At 40.6% G+C, this 13,838-nt stretch overlaps 1 protein-coding gene across 1 annotated transcript in view; it reads left to right on the forward strand.

Annotated features, from left to right (window-relative positions):
- The window catches only part of LOC116921715 (dipeptidase 1), a 35,911-nt gene that overhangs the window by 18,155 nt on the left and 3,918 nt on the right, over nt 1–13,838 (forward strand). The window contains 6 exon segments of the mRNA XM_032928053.2: nt 4,047–4,215; nt 8,886–9,045; nt 9,464–9,596; nt 10,825–10,975; nt 11,125–11,194; nt 13,622–13,798. Of these exon segments, the coding sequence (XP_032783944.2) occupies nt 4,047–4,215; nt 8,886–9,045; nt 9,464–9,596; nt 10,825–10,975; nt 11,125–11,194; nt 13,622–13,798 (860 nt within the window).

Consider the following 13,838-nt stretch of genomic DNA (forward strand, 5'->3'; position numbering starts at 1 on the left):
TAAGCTCAAAAATTGTTCTGAGAAAACAAAAGTGTCCCGTCCTTTCGTCGTTCGCAGTTTGAAAATGAACGGCAGTGACGCCGTTCTGCTTACGTTATAAAGGAGCTTATAAAGCATCAAATAGGGCACTTTGCAACAGTTATTGCCCTTTTCCACGGTCCTTATTTTTTATACGTAAAGCAGCGTTTAAGTCAGTAGTGTGCCCTTTACTAACAGCCGGGTTATTACGGGGCGTTAAGACCACTTGTGATGCATAATGAAACGGTATACTTGAATCGTTTGTCACGGCGTTTGCAACGCACGTCAACCGTCGCCTTGCAATAGTATTTCAACCTTCCCGCTTTTTTGGGGGGGAACAACCTTGAAGAGATGGGGTTCTTTTAAAAACAAACCTTTGTGGAATTCACTAGTTTTTAGCTTGTTATTGTTGGCTTAACGAGTTCATAAGACCTATTAACGTCATTAAGGTCTCTTTATGATCTTATGTCCTTATTGCCTCGTAAGTCGGCAAGGTAAGCGTAAGTCAGGCGCAACGGGGAATGTTGTCCGAGATTTTCACGTTCGCTAATTGAATAACACTCAATTCAAATTCTTTTCAAAATTGTGTCCACTTAAATTGATTTGATTCGACGATAGCCTACGTGTGCAATTACCAAACACAACTTTGGATTGTGATTTATCGTTTTGTCTCTTGTTCCACGTAAAACTAGAAAAGAACTACTTCGATATTGGACGAGATTGAAGATTAAACTTTATTCTTTTTTTTTAAAATTAAATATTACTGACCGCAGGTGCGTTAGAAGTATAGTAACACCAAACTAAATTGAGATGGCAATTTTCAATTTGCCCTGGACGTCATCGAATGACATGTCATTAATCTCGTCGAGTCACGATAGGGATCTCATCTTTCGCTATCTCTTCTAACGCCCTGACTCCTCTTTCGTATAATCTATTTGATATTGGAGCGTCTCCACCTCAGCTATCTACTTGTTTTTCTTCTTCTCTTACAAACTATTGACAGCAAGAAAGAAAAAAAAAAAAATAAAACTGTGCTTCTCCGCCGGAAGAGTCCGCCGCAATTGGACGTGTTCTTCAGTTGGAAAAGAATGGACAGGCTGGGCTAAGATTCTAGATACCGGACCAGTCCCTGCGGCCTGAACCTTTTCTCTTTACTTTTTTCTATCCCAGCTGATATTTTGATTAGCATGACTTTGAAGGGAGCCCTTGTGTATATACGCAATAGAGCGCAGTCTTCTGTATTTACCTCAACCTTTAAAAGAGCAAACCCCCTGCGAGCATCTTCAACTGAAACGACGAACACGAGAGGACAAGAAAAACTCTCTCTTGTATGTCCTCCACAATCTTTCTCAGCGGTGGGTGGGATAAATAAAATATAAAAAAAAATTGTGGTGGTCATATTTGTAACAATGGGGCGTGTATATTTTATACGGAGTTGGATGGCCAAGGAAGACATCTAGCGCTACACTTCTTTTTCATCTTGTATTGTTTCGTATGTGTCTTGCATTATTTTCTAAACGGGTCCTCTGCGGGAGCCCAGAAGGCCTAGGCAATAACGAGATTGCCCCTCGTCGACAATGTATTTTCATCAGCACCTTATGCCGTCTCTTTTATTCAGACAGTTTCGCATTGTATATGTATCTGCAAGCCGGTTGTTGAACGTATGCGCTTTTTTTTTTTTTCTAGCTTATTCCATTTTTCCTTTTTGTTTTCTTTCATCGTGTTGTCAATAGATTCTTCAGCTTTTCTCCCCCACTTCCCGTGAGAATATAACCGTGCCAGTTTTGCTAAAGTTGAAAGCTGCTAGAAGCTATTGGAAGTGGACCATTTAGATTTTTTTCGTGACGCGTCCTTTTTTCCCTTGCCCCTTTGTTATAAAGGCTCCCGAACGCCAGAGTCAGAGCATACACATCTCTTCATCACGAAGGCATCTCGGGTAGCCTTGCTCTTAGTTTGTCCTCTTGTTATTCCTGTTTTTTTTGGTCGTTCGTCCACGTGATGGGATTCAATTCAATAACTCGGAATGATGGGCCTGGAGATGCAGGGCTAGACCTTTACTAGTAGAATAAGCAGCACCGACTGAGCGTGAAACCCTATCTCGTTCCTTTTTCTTTTCCCATTTACGGTAGGGGGGTGATCGTAGGCGTCGTATCTCATACAATAGTGTAGGACGAAAGAACGACGCTAGAGGCAGCTCATTGGAACCTGTATTGCGCTTGCTGAATAGCGTATACCGTTTCACGGTGTGACATGGTTCTAGTCACGGGAGTGCCATCTTATTTTTCTCCAATGTCTTGGTTCCTTCGTTTTTTTTTTTTATTTATTCATTTTTTTTTCCATGGTTTTTGTTTGCTTCTTTTTTTTTCTTTCTTCTTGCCTATTCTATATAAGAGATTGTCTGGAATGAGATCAAGAAATATGGAAGCGGCCAAGAGAGAGAAATGTATAGGAGACGGCAGCGTTCTTTGCTGTCTATAGTCTCTTCCTGCGCCCTGTCTATATAATATGCGTCTTCTTCACTCAGCGACATTCAGTGAAAGCTGCTTCACAATTGACTGGTCGTCTTTTATTATTGCATAAATAAATATATATTTGTTTTCTTACTTTTTCCTATTTCTTTCTTTTTTTTATTTATTTTCTTGGTGAATGAGGAAAAACGTAGTTGATAAAACGAGTGAAACGAAGGAAGAAAAGGAGTTGGAGGAGTAGGTAAAAGAGCGTGGAAACTGTACGCACGCACGACAGCAGACAGATAGATAAGCTGAAAGTGTGCAGTGGCATCCTGTGTATCTACTGAAGAGGCTAGTTGGTAACAGTTACTCCTTTTCTCTATGTGTTCTGATAGAAGGTGTTAGACCAGGCGCAAAAAATCGATCGTTTTCTTTCTTTATTTTATTTCCTCACTTTGCCGGGTTTTTTTTAAACGTATACTTGCCGTGCAGTGTCGCTCAATATTGAGGGAGGATCGTGAACTAGAGAAAACTAGAAGCAGCGAAGAGACTCGTTTGTTGACCTTTTTTCCTGTGCTCTGTGCTCTCCCTCTTTCCCCCCTGTACACAGGAGACGTTTCTCTCAAATCTACATGCAATATAAAATACAGAGAACGAAAGCAACTCATGCATAATGGGACAAGAAGGAAGAATAAAGCCCCTCCCTAATAGCTAGCAGTAAAATTCTACGGCATTGCTTGAGTGTTATTATCTTCAAATAAACATTTGTTTATGCAACAAAGTCACTGGATATAATTCATAAAAAGATATTGCTTCGTTCTTCTTACTCATTCTTCTATAAACGTATCACCCAATCGATGACGATGCACGTTAGGAAGAAGACTTTGATCATTACTAGTAATCACGACCATTTTCCCCCCCATTAGGGCTGAATATTACATAGTTTAAGGTAAGGCCAACATTTTCCTAAGCCGAAAGAAAACTTTCTGAAACGTCTGAAGCAAAACAAATTGGAAAATATTCAAGAGGGCATTGTTAAGTCACTACACGTCAGAGTTCAAACATTCACCTTTGCTGGGCGGAACGCTTCTAGTTCTGCACACGTTTCTATTGTGTACGTGTCAACAACTTCAAATGTAATTTATAAGATGTGAATTTTTTACGTAGAAAAGAGAAACAGGCACAACTTTGAGATAGTTATCCTTCGAAATCCATCGAATGACAAACGCTGTTGCTAGTTCCCCATTTAAACTCCATGTCCCTTTTACGTAACACGGGTATTGTTATAAAGTAAACTGACTCCTCTTCTAGCTATGATCTCTATGAGCAAAGCTATTAAAGGCGAAATAACGAGTGCCCTATCGATTTCGTTTGAAAAAATAAATAAATAAAAGAGACTACGCTAAAAGTATACTTACTCCCCCACAAAATAGGTTGCTAGCCTGCGTGCTGTGACTGACTGCATTGATTTTTCTTATATTGTTCAGCCCTTTTATTTATTTCTTTTTTTCTTATTTTTTTATTTTGATCGACACCGGCCGGAACACTTTGAAATTCATTGACTTTTACGGAGCGTAGCAGCAGAAGTTGGCGGCAAGCAATGGTGCATCCTCTGCATGGCTCTCTTAGTTGCACTGGGCACGGGAGTCGGCGTCGGCCTCCCATTGGCCTTACGATCCGGTTCGTCTCTGCAAGAACGACTCATCGCCGCTCAGAACATTTTGGCTCAAGTGCCTCTCATCGACGGGTATGTAACAGAATTTCTTTTTTTTTTTTCCCCCTTTTAAAAGGAATTTCTTCTTTTTTTAAATATTCGGTTCGCTTAGCAGTGCTCTCCTTTTTACCACATCAAAGTTTAGCGTGATGATGTCAAGTTATTTCGTTTCAATATGCAGCTAAAAAGTTGATTTTAAACGAGGCAGCACTTCAAGTTCCTCCTTTTTTTTTTAAAGAAAGAAATGCGCACCGGCTGGGGTCACGATGGACACTTTTTGAATGCTAATTCATGCCCCTTTTCCCGTTCTTTCTTTCATCCCTTTGAGTATCATTCATTCTTGGCCAATACTACTTTTTTTTTCCCTGTCGTGAGCGACTAAGGGGCTCTACCACTCGTTTTCCACACCATAAAATCCCTCTTCTTATTTTCCCTTTTCTTTATATTATATATTTCTATCCGTTTGCCCCTTTTTCTTTATTGATACGCTCTGGCGGCTACGAAACTCTTCATCCGGAGCGCAACTACTTAGCCATTCCTTTTCTCATTGCCATTCTGCTCGTCGCTTTTCCTCAAGTCTTCTTTCATTTTTGTTTTGTTTTTCATTGTGATTTCTTTTTTTTTTCTTGCATAACCACTTATGGGAAATCCAGCTGTTGGAAAGATCAGCAACTCCTGCCATTGATGCATAGCTGTGCAATGTGCATGCAGCTGATTCATTTGATGATGAATACCGAATCGCATGCAAAATGGTTTCATTCGTATACAACAGCGTCAGTCCCGAATCAGGACGTGGGCACGCCACTGTCATTTAAAGATTTTTTGCATCCTATTCGTAAATTTTCCCGCCGTTTCGGATTATTAGCTGCCGAGTTTAAACTTTTTTTTTTTTTTAATTCTCGGAGCACAAAATAATAATCATAAAGCTCAGACAGAGACGGAATGCGGCGTTGATGACAAGTTGATGTCTGCTAAAATCCGCCGTGTGATTCATCTGCACAGGGCGTGGCCGCAATGCGTCTGGCCTTTTGGGAGGCCGTGAGAAGTTGGCGGACCTAATTTCAAGTCGACGCAAGCCAGAACGTTAGCTGATTACTCGACTGTTACTGCTAACTGTATTAAGTGTATCACTACTCTGTGTGTGTGCGCAGTAGATTCATGTTTGTAGGATTAGCGCACGCACAAAGTCTTTTGACGTTGATCGTAGCGGCACTTATAGCTCACGCGTGTGTCTAACATGGTCGAACCTGAGGTCTGTTGCTCATCTTTGGCGGATCTCATCTCCCATGTAAATTGAATTAGGATTTGCTCGACTTGGTAACACAGAAGTGGGAGGGTAGTGCTTTGCGATGAAAAATCCATCGGCTCCGCAGTAATGGATAACAAAACGATTGCCATTTTTTTTTTTAGCAAAGTGATCTAATTTATTCAAAAGCGCGTTTGGAGACGTGCTAGCGCAATCCGATTGTGAATGAATATTTTTCCACGCCCACACTTCTCGCAACTCAAATAATTCTTTGATTTGATTTTCTTTTCCCGCTTTGTCGCTCACCGTCTGCTATGAGTGGGCGAGACGACTAACTTATCCGCCACCATTTAAATTTTTGTTGTTGTTGTTTATTAAAGAAAAATAAAGATACCGTGATTCGTAATCGTATTCGTGCCAGATTAGTTTGCTGGATATAGGTGAAAAAGAGAGGAGCTACAACTTAGGACATGCTGTGAACAGTAAATGATTTCCGAACATTCACCATGAGAATGGGACGAAGTGAATTGTGTTTATTGCGTTTTGGGGCAGATTTTTCGCAGGCGCATAATCCCGCTAATTCGTTTAATCATCGACAAGTGAACCATCAATGAAAAAAAAGGCTATCAAGACCGTGGGAAACCATGGGAGGAAGATGGCAATGCTCAGACTTTCTATTTACATTGTAAGATCGCTGGTAGACTCGAGTTCGAATCTCGTCACAGTCTAAAACTTTTTTCAAAAAAAGATTCTTACCTCTATACAATTTAAGCTTACCAAAGGCTTAGGTGTGCGCTTACACTTTCGAATTCAGTGTGTCCACAGGTGTAGCGATAAATTATAATGAACTTTCATTTTGAAGTAGGCTTAAGTGGGCAAAATCCTTTTTTTAATTTTTTCTTTACGAGTCGGCAAAGTATCTGAATTTGAGCTAACCGATCTAATCGATTGATGACGTTTTCTTTGAATTCTAGCAAAAAAATCACGTGACTTTTGTTTTATTACGTTCAAGAGCTTCCTCGGCGTTTAGGCTCAAACGTTTTCCTGCTGGAAACTTGTTCCAACGGACGGCCACACGAGTATAGGAAAACTTGTGTAAATGAAACTCTGCTTCCCTTATAGGCAACTAACTCTAAAAGCTTTCTTTCATCCGATCCCATCCCAAAGGCAAGACGCTCGTTTTCTAGCCATTCGTTTTTTCCTCGTTTTTTTTTTCTTTGAATCTACATACAGTACCCTCTCAATTAGCTGTTGCCTTTAACGTATTACTTGAACGAGGAGGGGGGATAAAAAAAGAGCATTAGCAAGAGCTAACATAGAGCCGCCTCCGTTTCCGGATGCCTCTAGGCGCTCGTTTGCAATAAGATAAGTCCATTACTGCCAATGAGTTGTTATTTTTTTCTTTTTGTTTTTATGCTCGTAGCTCTTAAGTCTTGGATGTTATAGTTCCGTACGTCTGCTCTACCATTGTCTCTTACGAGTAGTGTGATCCTGTACGTAGCAGATACAGTTCCCTCCGTTCATCTCTACAGCCTCTTTGTAATCCATCACGGATCGAATTGCCCATTAATATACACACACACACACACACACTGAGACATGCCAAATCTAATAGAAGGCAGAAATGCAGTTGAAAGAGAGTGAATTAAGTCGAGATTTTGTCGAAGATGCAGAATATCTATAGACTATGAATCTATAGACGAAAGTTGATTGGAAAAATTGCGCAGGGATCGCTGAAAAAAGAAAAACGGATAGAAATTTAAGAATTCCAGTTGGGGAGAAAAAGCTTTTCATTACACGTATATAAATAGTTGCATATATAGAGCGGAGAGATTGATATTCAAACTCAGGCTGTCTGCGATTCGATTCCCTCCTAAAAAGTCATCAATTCAACTGACGGATGTTTTTTTTCTTTCTTTTCTTCTGAGAATGAAGGAGGCAAAAAAAAAGGGCATCCTTCCCGCGTGCTGGCAAAACTTATCGATTCAACTGCAAAGATGAGAATAACAGGGCGGAAATGAGACCGGTCGAGCGGAAGAAAAGTGAAGAGTTCCACTCCATACATCTATTTTTGTGCCTCTATACCTACAGTATATAAGATACTTGGGATTCGCTTCAGATTTGTTTTTTTTTCTACAGATATCGTCACAAAAAAAACCGCAATTCAAGGGTTCACAAGGAAAGATTGTTTCCTATTATTTTTATGCATACCAAATATAAGATCAATGTTCTACCATCTAAATGCACCTTAGATTGGGACGCGCGTGTACAGATGCATGTTTACAAGCATTGAGCGTTCGTGTAGTCGCAATAGTACGCTTTCAATCGATAAAAAGTATCAGTCTGCTCCGGCATTTTCTTCGGTTTCCTTTTTCATATTTCTCGCTTCTGTTTGCCAACGCACTGTTCTGGTCCATTCGGCAGCGGCTTCTACCTTCATGGCAACATTGTTAGGCTTAAGTGCATATCTTTGTTTACCATCTAAACACTGTACAACGGCCATAATAAAGTAATACAATCCACGCAGACATGCATCCTTGCGCTCATGGAAGGCTCCTCATTTCGTTTGTTTGGGGCTGTGAGTTAGCTAGATGAATCGGTTAAAATTTAAACGATCAATTTCGGCTGAACGGAGAGCATTTCAGGACATTGCAATTAACGTTCGTATGCTGGTCCTCGTTATATAGCCAGGCGAGTCTGTGCTTTATAATCCTCATCACCTAATCGTTTTTGTATGTCGGCTCGTGAAAATCCCTCATTGTATAGCATTACCATCGCTACATTTGTGAGGATGATACGGACATTGGGTAGAAATGTCCAGAGACGAGTGGGAAAAACACGGTCCATACACACTACACAATAGTTTTTTTGTTTTGTTTTTTTATATATATATCTTTGCCGAATTGTGTAGAATGTAGCTACCCATGTTTCTTTCAACTTCCCTGCTGCCATCCCTTTCTCTTTTTTTAGGACGAACTTGTTTTGTTTTTTGAGGGGTGGGGGAGGAAACGGGGTTAAGAAAAAGAACTTTGTGCTTTGCAATGCAAGATTCTTCTTATTTCCGGTTTGGTTTGCACTAATGCCGTTCTGGTCGGCTGGGTAAATGCACCCGTCTGCTGCCAGCTTCCAACGTAATTACCGGCTAGACCGTAATGAACTTTATCGATTTACTATACGCCATCGTAATGCATTGCTCTGTTGTGTGTGAGACATTACGACTTGTCTTGCTTGTCGTGAGATGAAACACACACTAACGCCCTCCCAATCTTTCATCGCCATCCATCCTTCTTTTTGATGTGGATGGGAGGAAGATCTTAAGCCTCAGCCACACTTGTCTGCGGCTTTTAATGATGACCTGGCTGCCATACAACAACTACTTTGATGCGTCAATGTTTGTCTTTATCTTTATCTTTTTTTTTTGGCGGTCGGGACTAATTCGATGACGTTGACCAATCAGCCACAACGACATGCCGTGGAACATCCGCAAATTTGCTGGTGGCAAGCTCAACACGCTAAGGGCCCTGGAAACTGGCCTTCAACATCTTGACCCGTGGTCCAAGAGTGCCTGGTCGCATACAGATTTGCCTAGGCTAAGAGAAGGACGTGTCGGTGCCCAGGTAAATAATACCACCTTCATTCTGCCTATCCATTTGAGCCTATTTCACTAGTAAGGGCACGTGCAGCTGTCCTGGAAACAAGAATCCACCCAAAGACGAACGGCTCTAAAGCACGTGTTTGACCTACAACTTTTCTTCTAAATCCTATAACTTTTTCTTTCTCGTTTGTTAGCTCTAGTAGTCTGTCTATACTTCTATATTTAAAAAAAAAAAAAACCTTTCATATGACTGTATTGTTTAAAATCCCAGAGGCAGGATCATCGTCTTTGTTGTATTACTCTTTGAAGACTATGTCTCCCGGATGCAAAGACTAGTGATCCATCTCATCACAGTGTTATTCTTATTCTTATTCTTCTTATTTTTTTTTTCTTCTTCTTTCTCTTTCCTTTTCATGCGGACACAAAATAACAAACTTCAGTTTTGGGCGGCTTACGTTCCCTGTGGTGCCCAGTACTTGGACGCCGTCAAACAAACATTGGAACAGATCGATTTGATCAAGCGCATGGTTGATCGATACTCGGACTATCTTCGATTAGCCGTCGATGCTAAAGGTAGGTTAATTTTTCTATATATTAGCATCCTATTTTTCTGTAGTCTGATAGCAAACGGTGTAAGTTATTGATTTCAAAATGTTGTGTGATTTCTCTTCATCATTCATCTTGCCTTCTATGTGAGTCTATGATTAATGTAGCCTACAGCAGAGCTATGTGTAACGATATCAATCCAAACTTGTCCATCTCCATATAAAGCCAATCACGAAATATCACTCATGGGGAGGGGGGAACGGATGAGAAAGAAGGCGGGAAGAGGAACGTGATGAGCAAAAGTGCGAGAAATCATTCGTCTTTTGCCACCCCCAAGCAACAGCAGCAGCAGTGGGACGAAACTTTGATGTCATTCGTTAATGTCGATGTTATGCCGGCCACGACTCCCTAGTGACTGTGTGAGGATTTTTTCAAAGAAGAAAAAAAAAAGAGACCTGAGCTCGAAATGTGGCAATGTCTTTGCAGGAGACGTGAGTGGCAAAACATTTGCAGTTTAAGGGAGACAGGCCTGGGTGCCGACTGTCGCTGATGTCCTTTTCAATGTTTGTAAAGAGAAAATCGTTACTATTTTGCTAATGGTAAAGTTTGACTTTGCCAACAGTGGATAAACGGACCGTCTCCAAAAGATTTGCATTTGTCCACTTCCAGATGGAGTTTGATGCTGCTTGCTAGTGGGAGTCCAAGCAAAGGCGGCTCGATGAACGTCTAGTACTGTTTGCACAGTACATTTCAAATGGACTTCTCTGTCGCCTCTCTCTGTATGTCTAGTGATGGCCCGGCCCGTTGGCCCACCATACTTATAGGCCAGCTTAGTATAGGGATTTTCGAGGATGGGCTCTTCTTTTTCGACTCCGACCCAAGCAATCTCGTAGAGTGTGATTACGAGATAATGCAAAAGGAAGAAATGGATGTACGACTGGGTAAAGGAAGAATAGTTATGACGCAATCGATCGGAAAAGAGCCGGCTCTGTGTACAATCAAGAAAGAATAGACCCCCCCTCCCCTCTGCAAACTCTTCGTATCAATGGCGGTTATCGAGCAGCAAGACAAAAAAGTAGAACGAACGTGACTGGTGGTAATATAAACGGGAAAAAGAAAAAGAGAGACATGATAGCGGAGGCCACGTACTTTATAAATAAGACTGTCGTGTTGTTTTTAGATATACAGCGCTGTTCTATAGTGGCACTTGTCTATGTATGTGCGTATGTATATATATTTTTGTATATATTTGAAGGCATTGAAGAATCGCATCAGGAAGGAAGGATAGCCAGCTTATTGGGCGTTGAAGGTGGCCACTCTCTGGGCAACAGCCTTGGTGTTTTACGCACCTACTACGACCTAGGAATCCGTTACGTCACGCTCACCCATACGTGCAACACTCCATGGTAGCGTATAAATTTTGTCTTTTATTGTTATTTGTTTTTGTGAGTGCGCGCATCCGGCCGATTTTGCTCACGAACGAATTGATTGAGTTAATTAGTATATTACGTCGGAGATTAACACTGCTTTTATTGTCGTTTTGGCTCACTGTTAGGGCAGACTGTTCCATCGCCGAAGCCGATCCGCATCATCCGCGCGAAGGAGGACTCACCCATTTTGGGAAGGTAATCCATTCTAACGAAATTGTTTAACAATTATTCAGTTTTAGAATAAAATTGCGATATAGAATCATGGTAGAAGCAATGATTCCGTAAGGCGGGCTTTAGAAAAGATTTAAAGAAACCCTGTTAGTGTCACCGAAACTAATTTTCCCATTGCGGATAGTTATTGCTACATCACTCGATTACGTCATTGTCGAAATCAAAACGTCTCGTTTACCGACTGTAACTTTTGTTGCCAATGGGGGACTGTAATGCAACTTATTAATATGCAGCAGTACTGTAGACAGGCAAAGCTATAACGTCCCGAAGTTAGATTGGTCAGAATACATAGAACGAAATAGCTATATCATAGCCAACATGTTCGTCAACTGATATTTATTGCATGCCAATATTAAATCCGCCCACAGGACGGCGCTAGACGCTCCTTGAAATCCATATGAATTATCCAGCATGGCGTCGACTGAACCTGTGATGACTTTTATTATTATTATTTTTTCCATCCTATTGTTTGTTCATCAGCCATCGGCTTGAGAACAAGCTCGTAGGTGTTTCCTTGTAAAAGAATGTCGTCAGCGCTTATCTGTAGGTTGCAAACAAACTTTCCAAAGCAAATAAATCGAACCTGGTGGAGGCGTCCGATCTTCGATAAAAGTCCCTATGAATTAATGGCATTTGAAGAAACAAAAACACCACGAAAAAAGGGGAAATATAATAAATAACAAAGACCAGTTAGACAGCTACAAGAAGCTATAACAAGCGTAAAGTACCAGCTATAGTCTTGACCATCATTCTGTGTCGATGTTGTTTCGCTACGTAGCCAAGTTGATTCCTAATCCAAATCTTGGTACTCTATAGTAAATAACAAATAGTTTCTCTCCCACGTTCTTTTCCTGTCCAAGTCTCGCTCCGAACATACAGGTCTATTTTCTTTCTTTCTTTTCTTCTACTCTTTTGTTGACTGCTGCTTCCCCTCTGGGAGATTGTCACAATCCATTTCCGCCATCCAAGAGAACCTACTGCGTACATAGCTTATATAAATACTGTTTTATATGTGTGCGTATGTGTACTACCTCGCCGTCTTGTGTGTGTCCGGTTGGTTGTCCTGTCCAGTCCAGTCGACCGGCTGTCGAGTTCAATTCATCTTGGTTCTTTTCTTCATTTCTTTTTTTTTTTTCCCTCTCTTTATATTTACGTTTTCTTTTTTGCTTTTACTTTCATTCTTTCCACTCTGTTTTTCTTTCCATTTGTTGGAGATCTCGGGACTTGTGAATGAAGTTGTTCAAGTAGACGTGTACCGTTTAGTCCCTCTTAACAAAGTAACCCATGTCTAGTCTACTTGTGATACGTTCGTGCATGTTTGTTCCAGTCGATTCTCTTTTCCCCGTGTCCATTCGATAAAAGTGCTTTGGTGAATCGATTTTGAGGCGTTTGCCGCTTGAATGAAGGGATTCAGATATCAGCAGGTGATGAAAACCATCGATCACTCTCACCTTTTGCAGCAATGGTTGCCATAGGAAACCTATAATATTCAACCCGTGTGGCTATAACTTTACCTATAATCAAAAGCAAGACCGATTCCATTGAAAGCTTTTCATTTCTTTTCCCACAACAATCTGAAACTTTGGAGCATAAGATTTTTTTAAAAATGAAAGTGAAACTTTAATCATCATCTGAAAAAAAGGAAAGTTTATTTCGATCGATCTAGACTTGATTTCGAATTTCAGGGAAAGAGAAAAAAATATATATATGAATAAAAAGTTAGATTCCTACTAGCGATAACCATCAGTTGGTTTTACCTAGTTTCAATAAGGAAAGATTGAGATAGATAAAGAGAAGAAAGAAGAAGAAAAAAACTGAGTAGATCTAAAAAGTACCAAATCCCTTGCAAAAGCTAAAAACTACTGCATCTGGTTGGCTGCAAAGATGTACGAAATAGAAAGACTAGTCGAGTTTCACGGGACTCCATCTAAGCCTGAGACTCGTAACGAAAAGAACCTAGATAGAAGTTTAGAATATAAAAAGCATCATCTTGATCTTAGTACATAAGAGGCTTACAATTCCCCGCTGTTCATCGACGGAGAGAGGGAAGAGAGGTAGACATTTTCTTTTTCTATTCCCCGTTTGCATCTTTTCATCAATGTCATCTCTTTTATCCCATGGTGTCTACCCTTTTTCTTTAACTTAGATTTCTTTCCGCCATCATTTTATTGTATTCCGAAAATCACATTCATCTGATGCTAGCCTAATTTGAGCTTGTTCATTGATAATCCATGTCTAAGAAATGGAGCACAGATTTTTTTTTTTTTAGAACTCTATTACGTAAGCCTGTACGAAAGCCTTTATAGTCTTTACGAAAAGCGTCTGGCAAATGTATTTTGTGTTGTTGCTTCTACTCCTTGGCTTAATCATTTCTTAATCATTATCACACAGTTGGTGATCAAAGAAATGAACAGACTCGGCGTCATAGTGGATCTGTCTCACGCCTCGTCAACCACCATGCACCACGCACTGGACGCCAGCCGAGCTCCCGTCATCTTCTCTCATTCATCGACGAGGGCCCTGTGCAATATAACTCGCAACGTACCAGACGAAGTCCTCAAAAGATTGGTAAATACTCACAAGCACATACAATCTAAGTCAACAGCAA

This window comes from Daphnia magna, linkage group LG1 (assembly GCF_020631705.1).
Source record: "Daphnia magna isolate NIES linkage group LG1, ASM2063170v1.1, whole genome shotgun sequence".
NCBI lineage: Eukaryota > Metazoa > Arthropoda > Branchiopoda > Diplostraca > Daphniidae > Daphnia > Daphnia magna.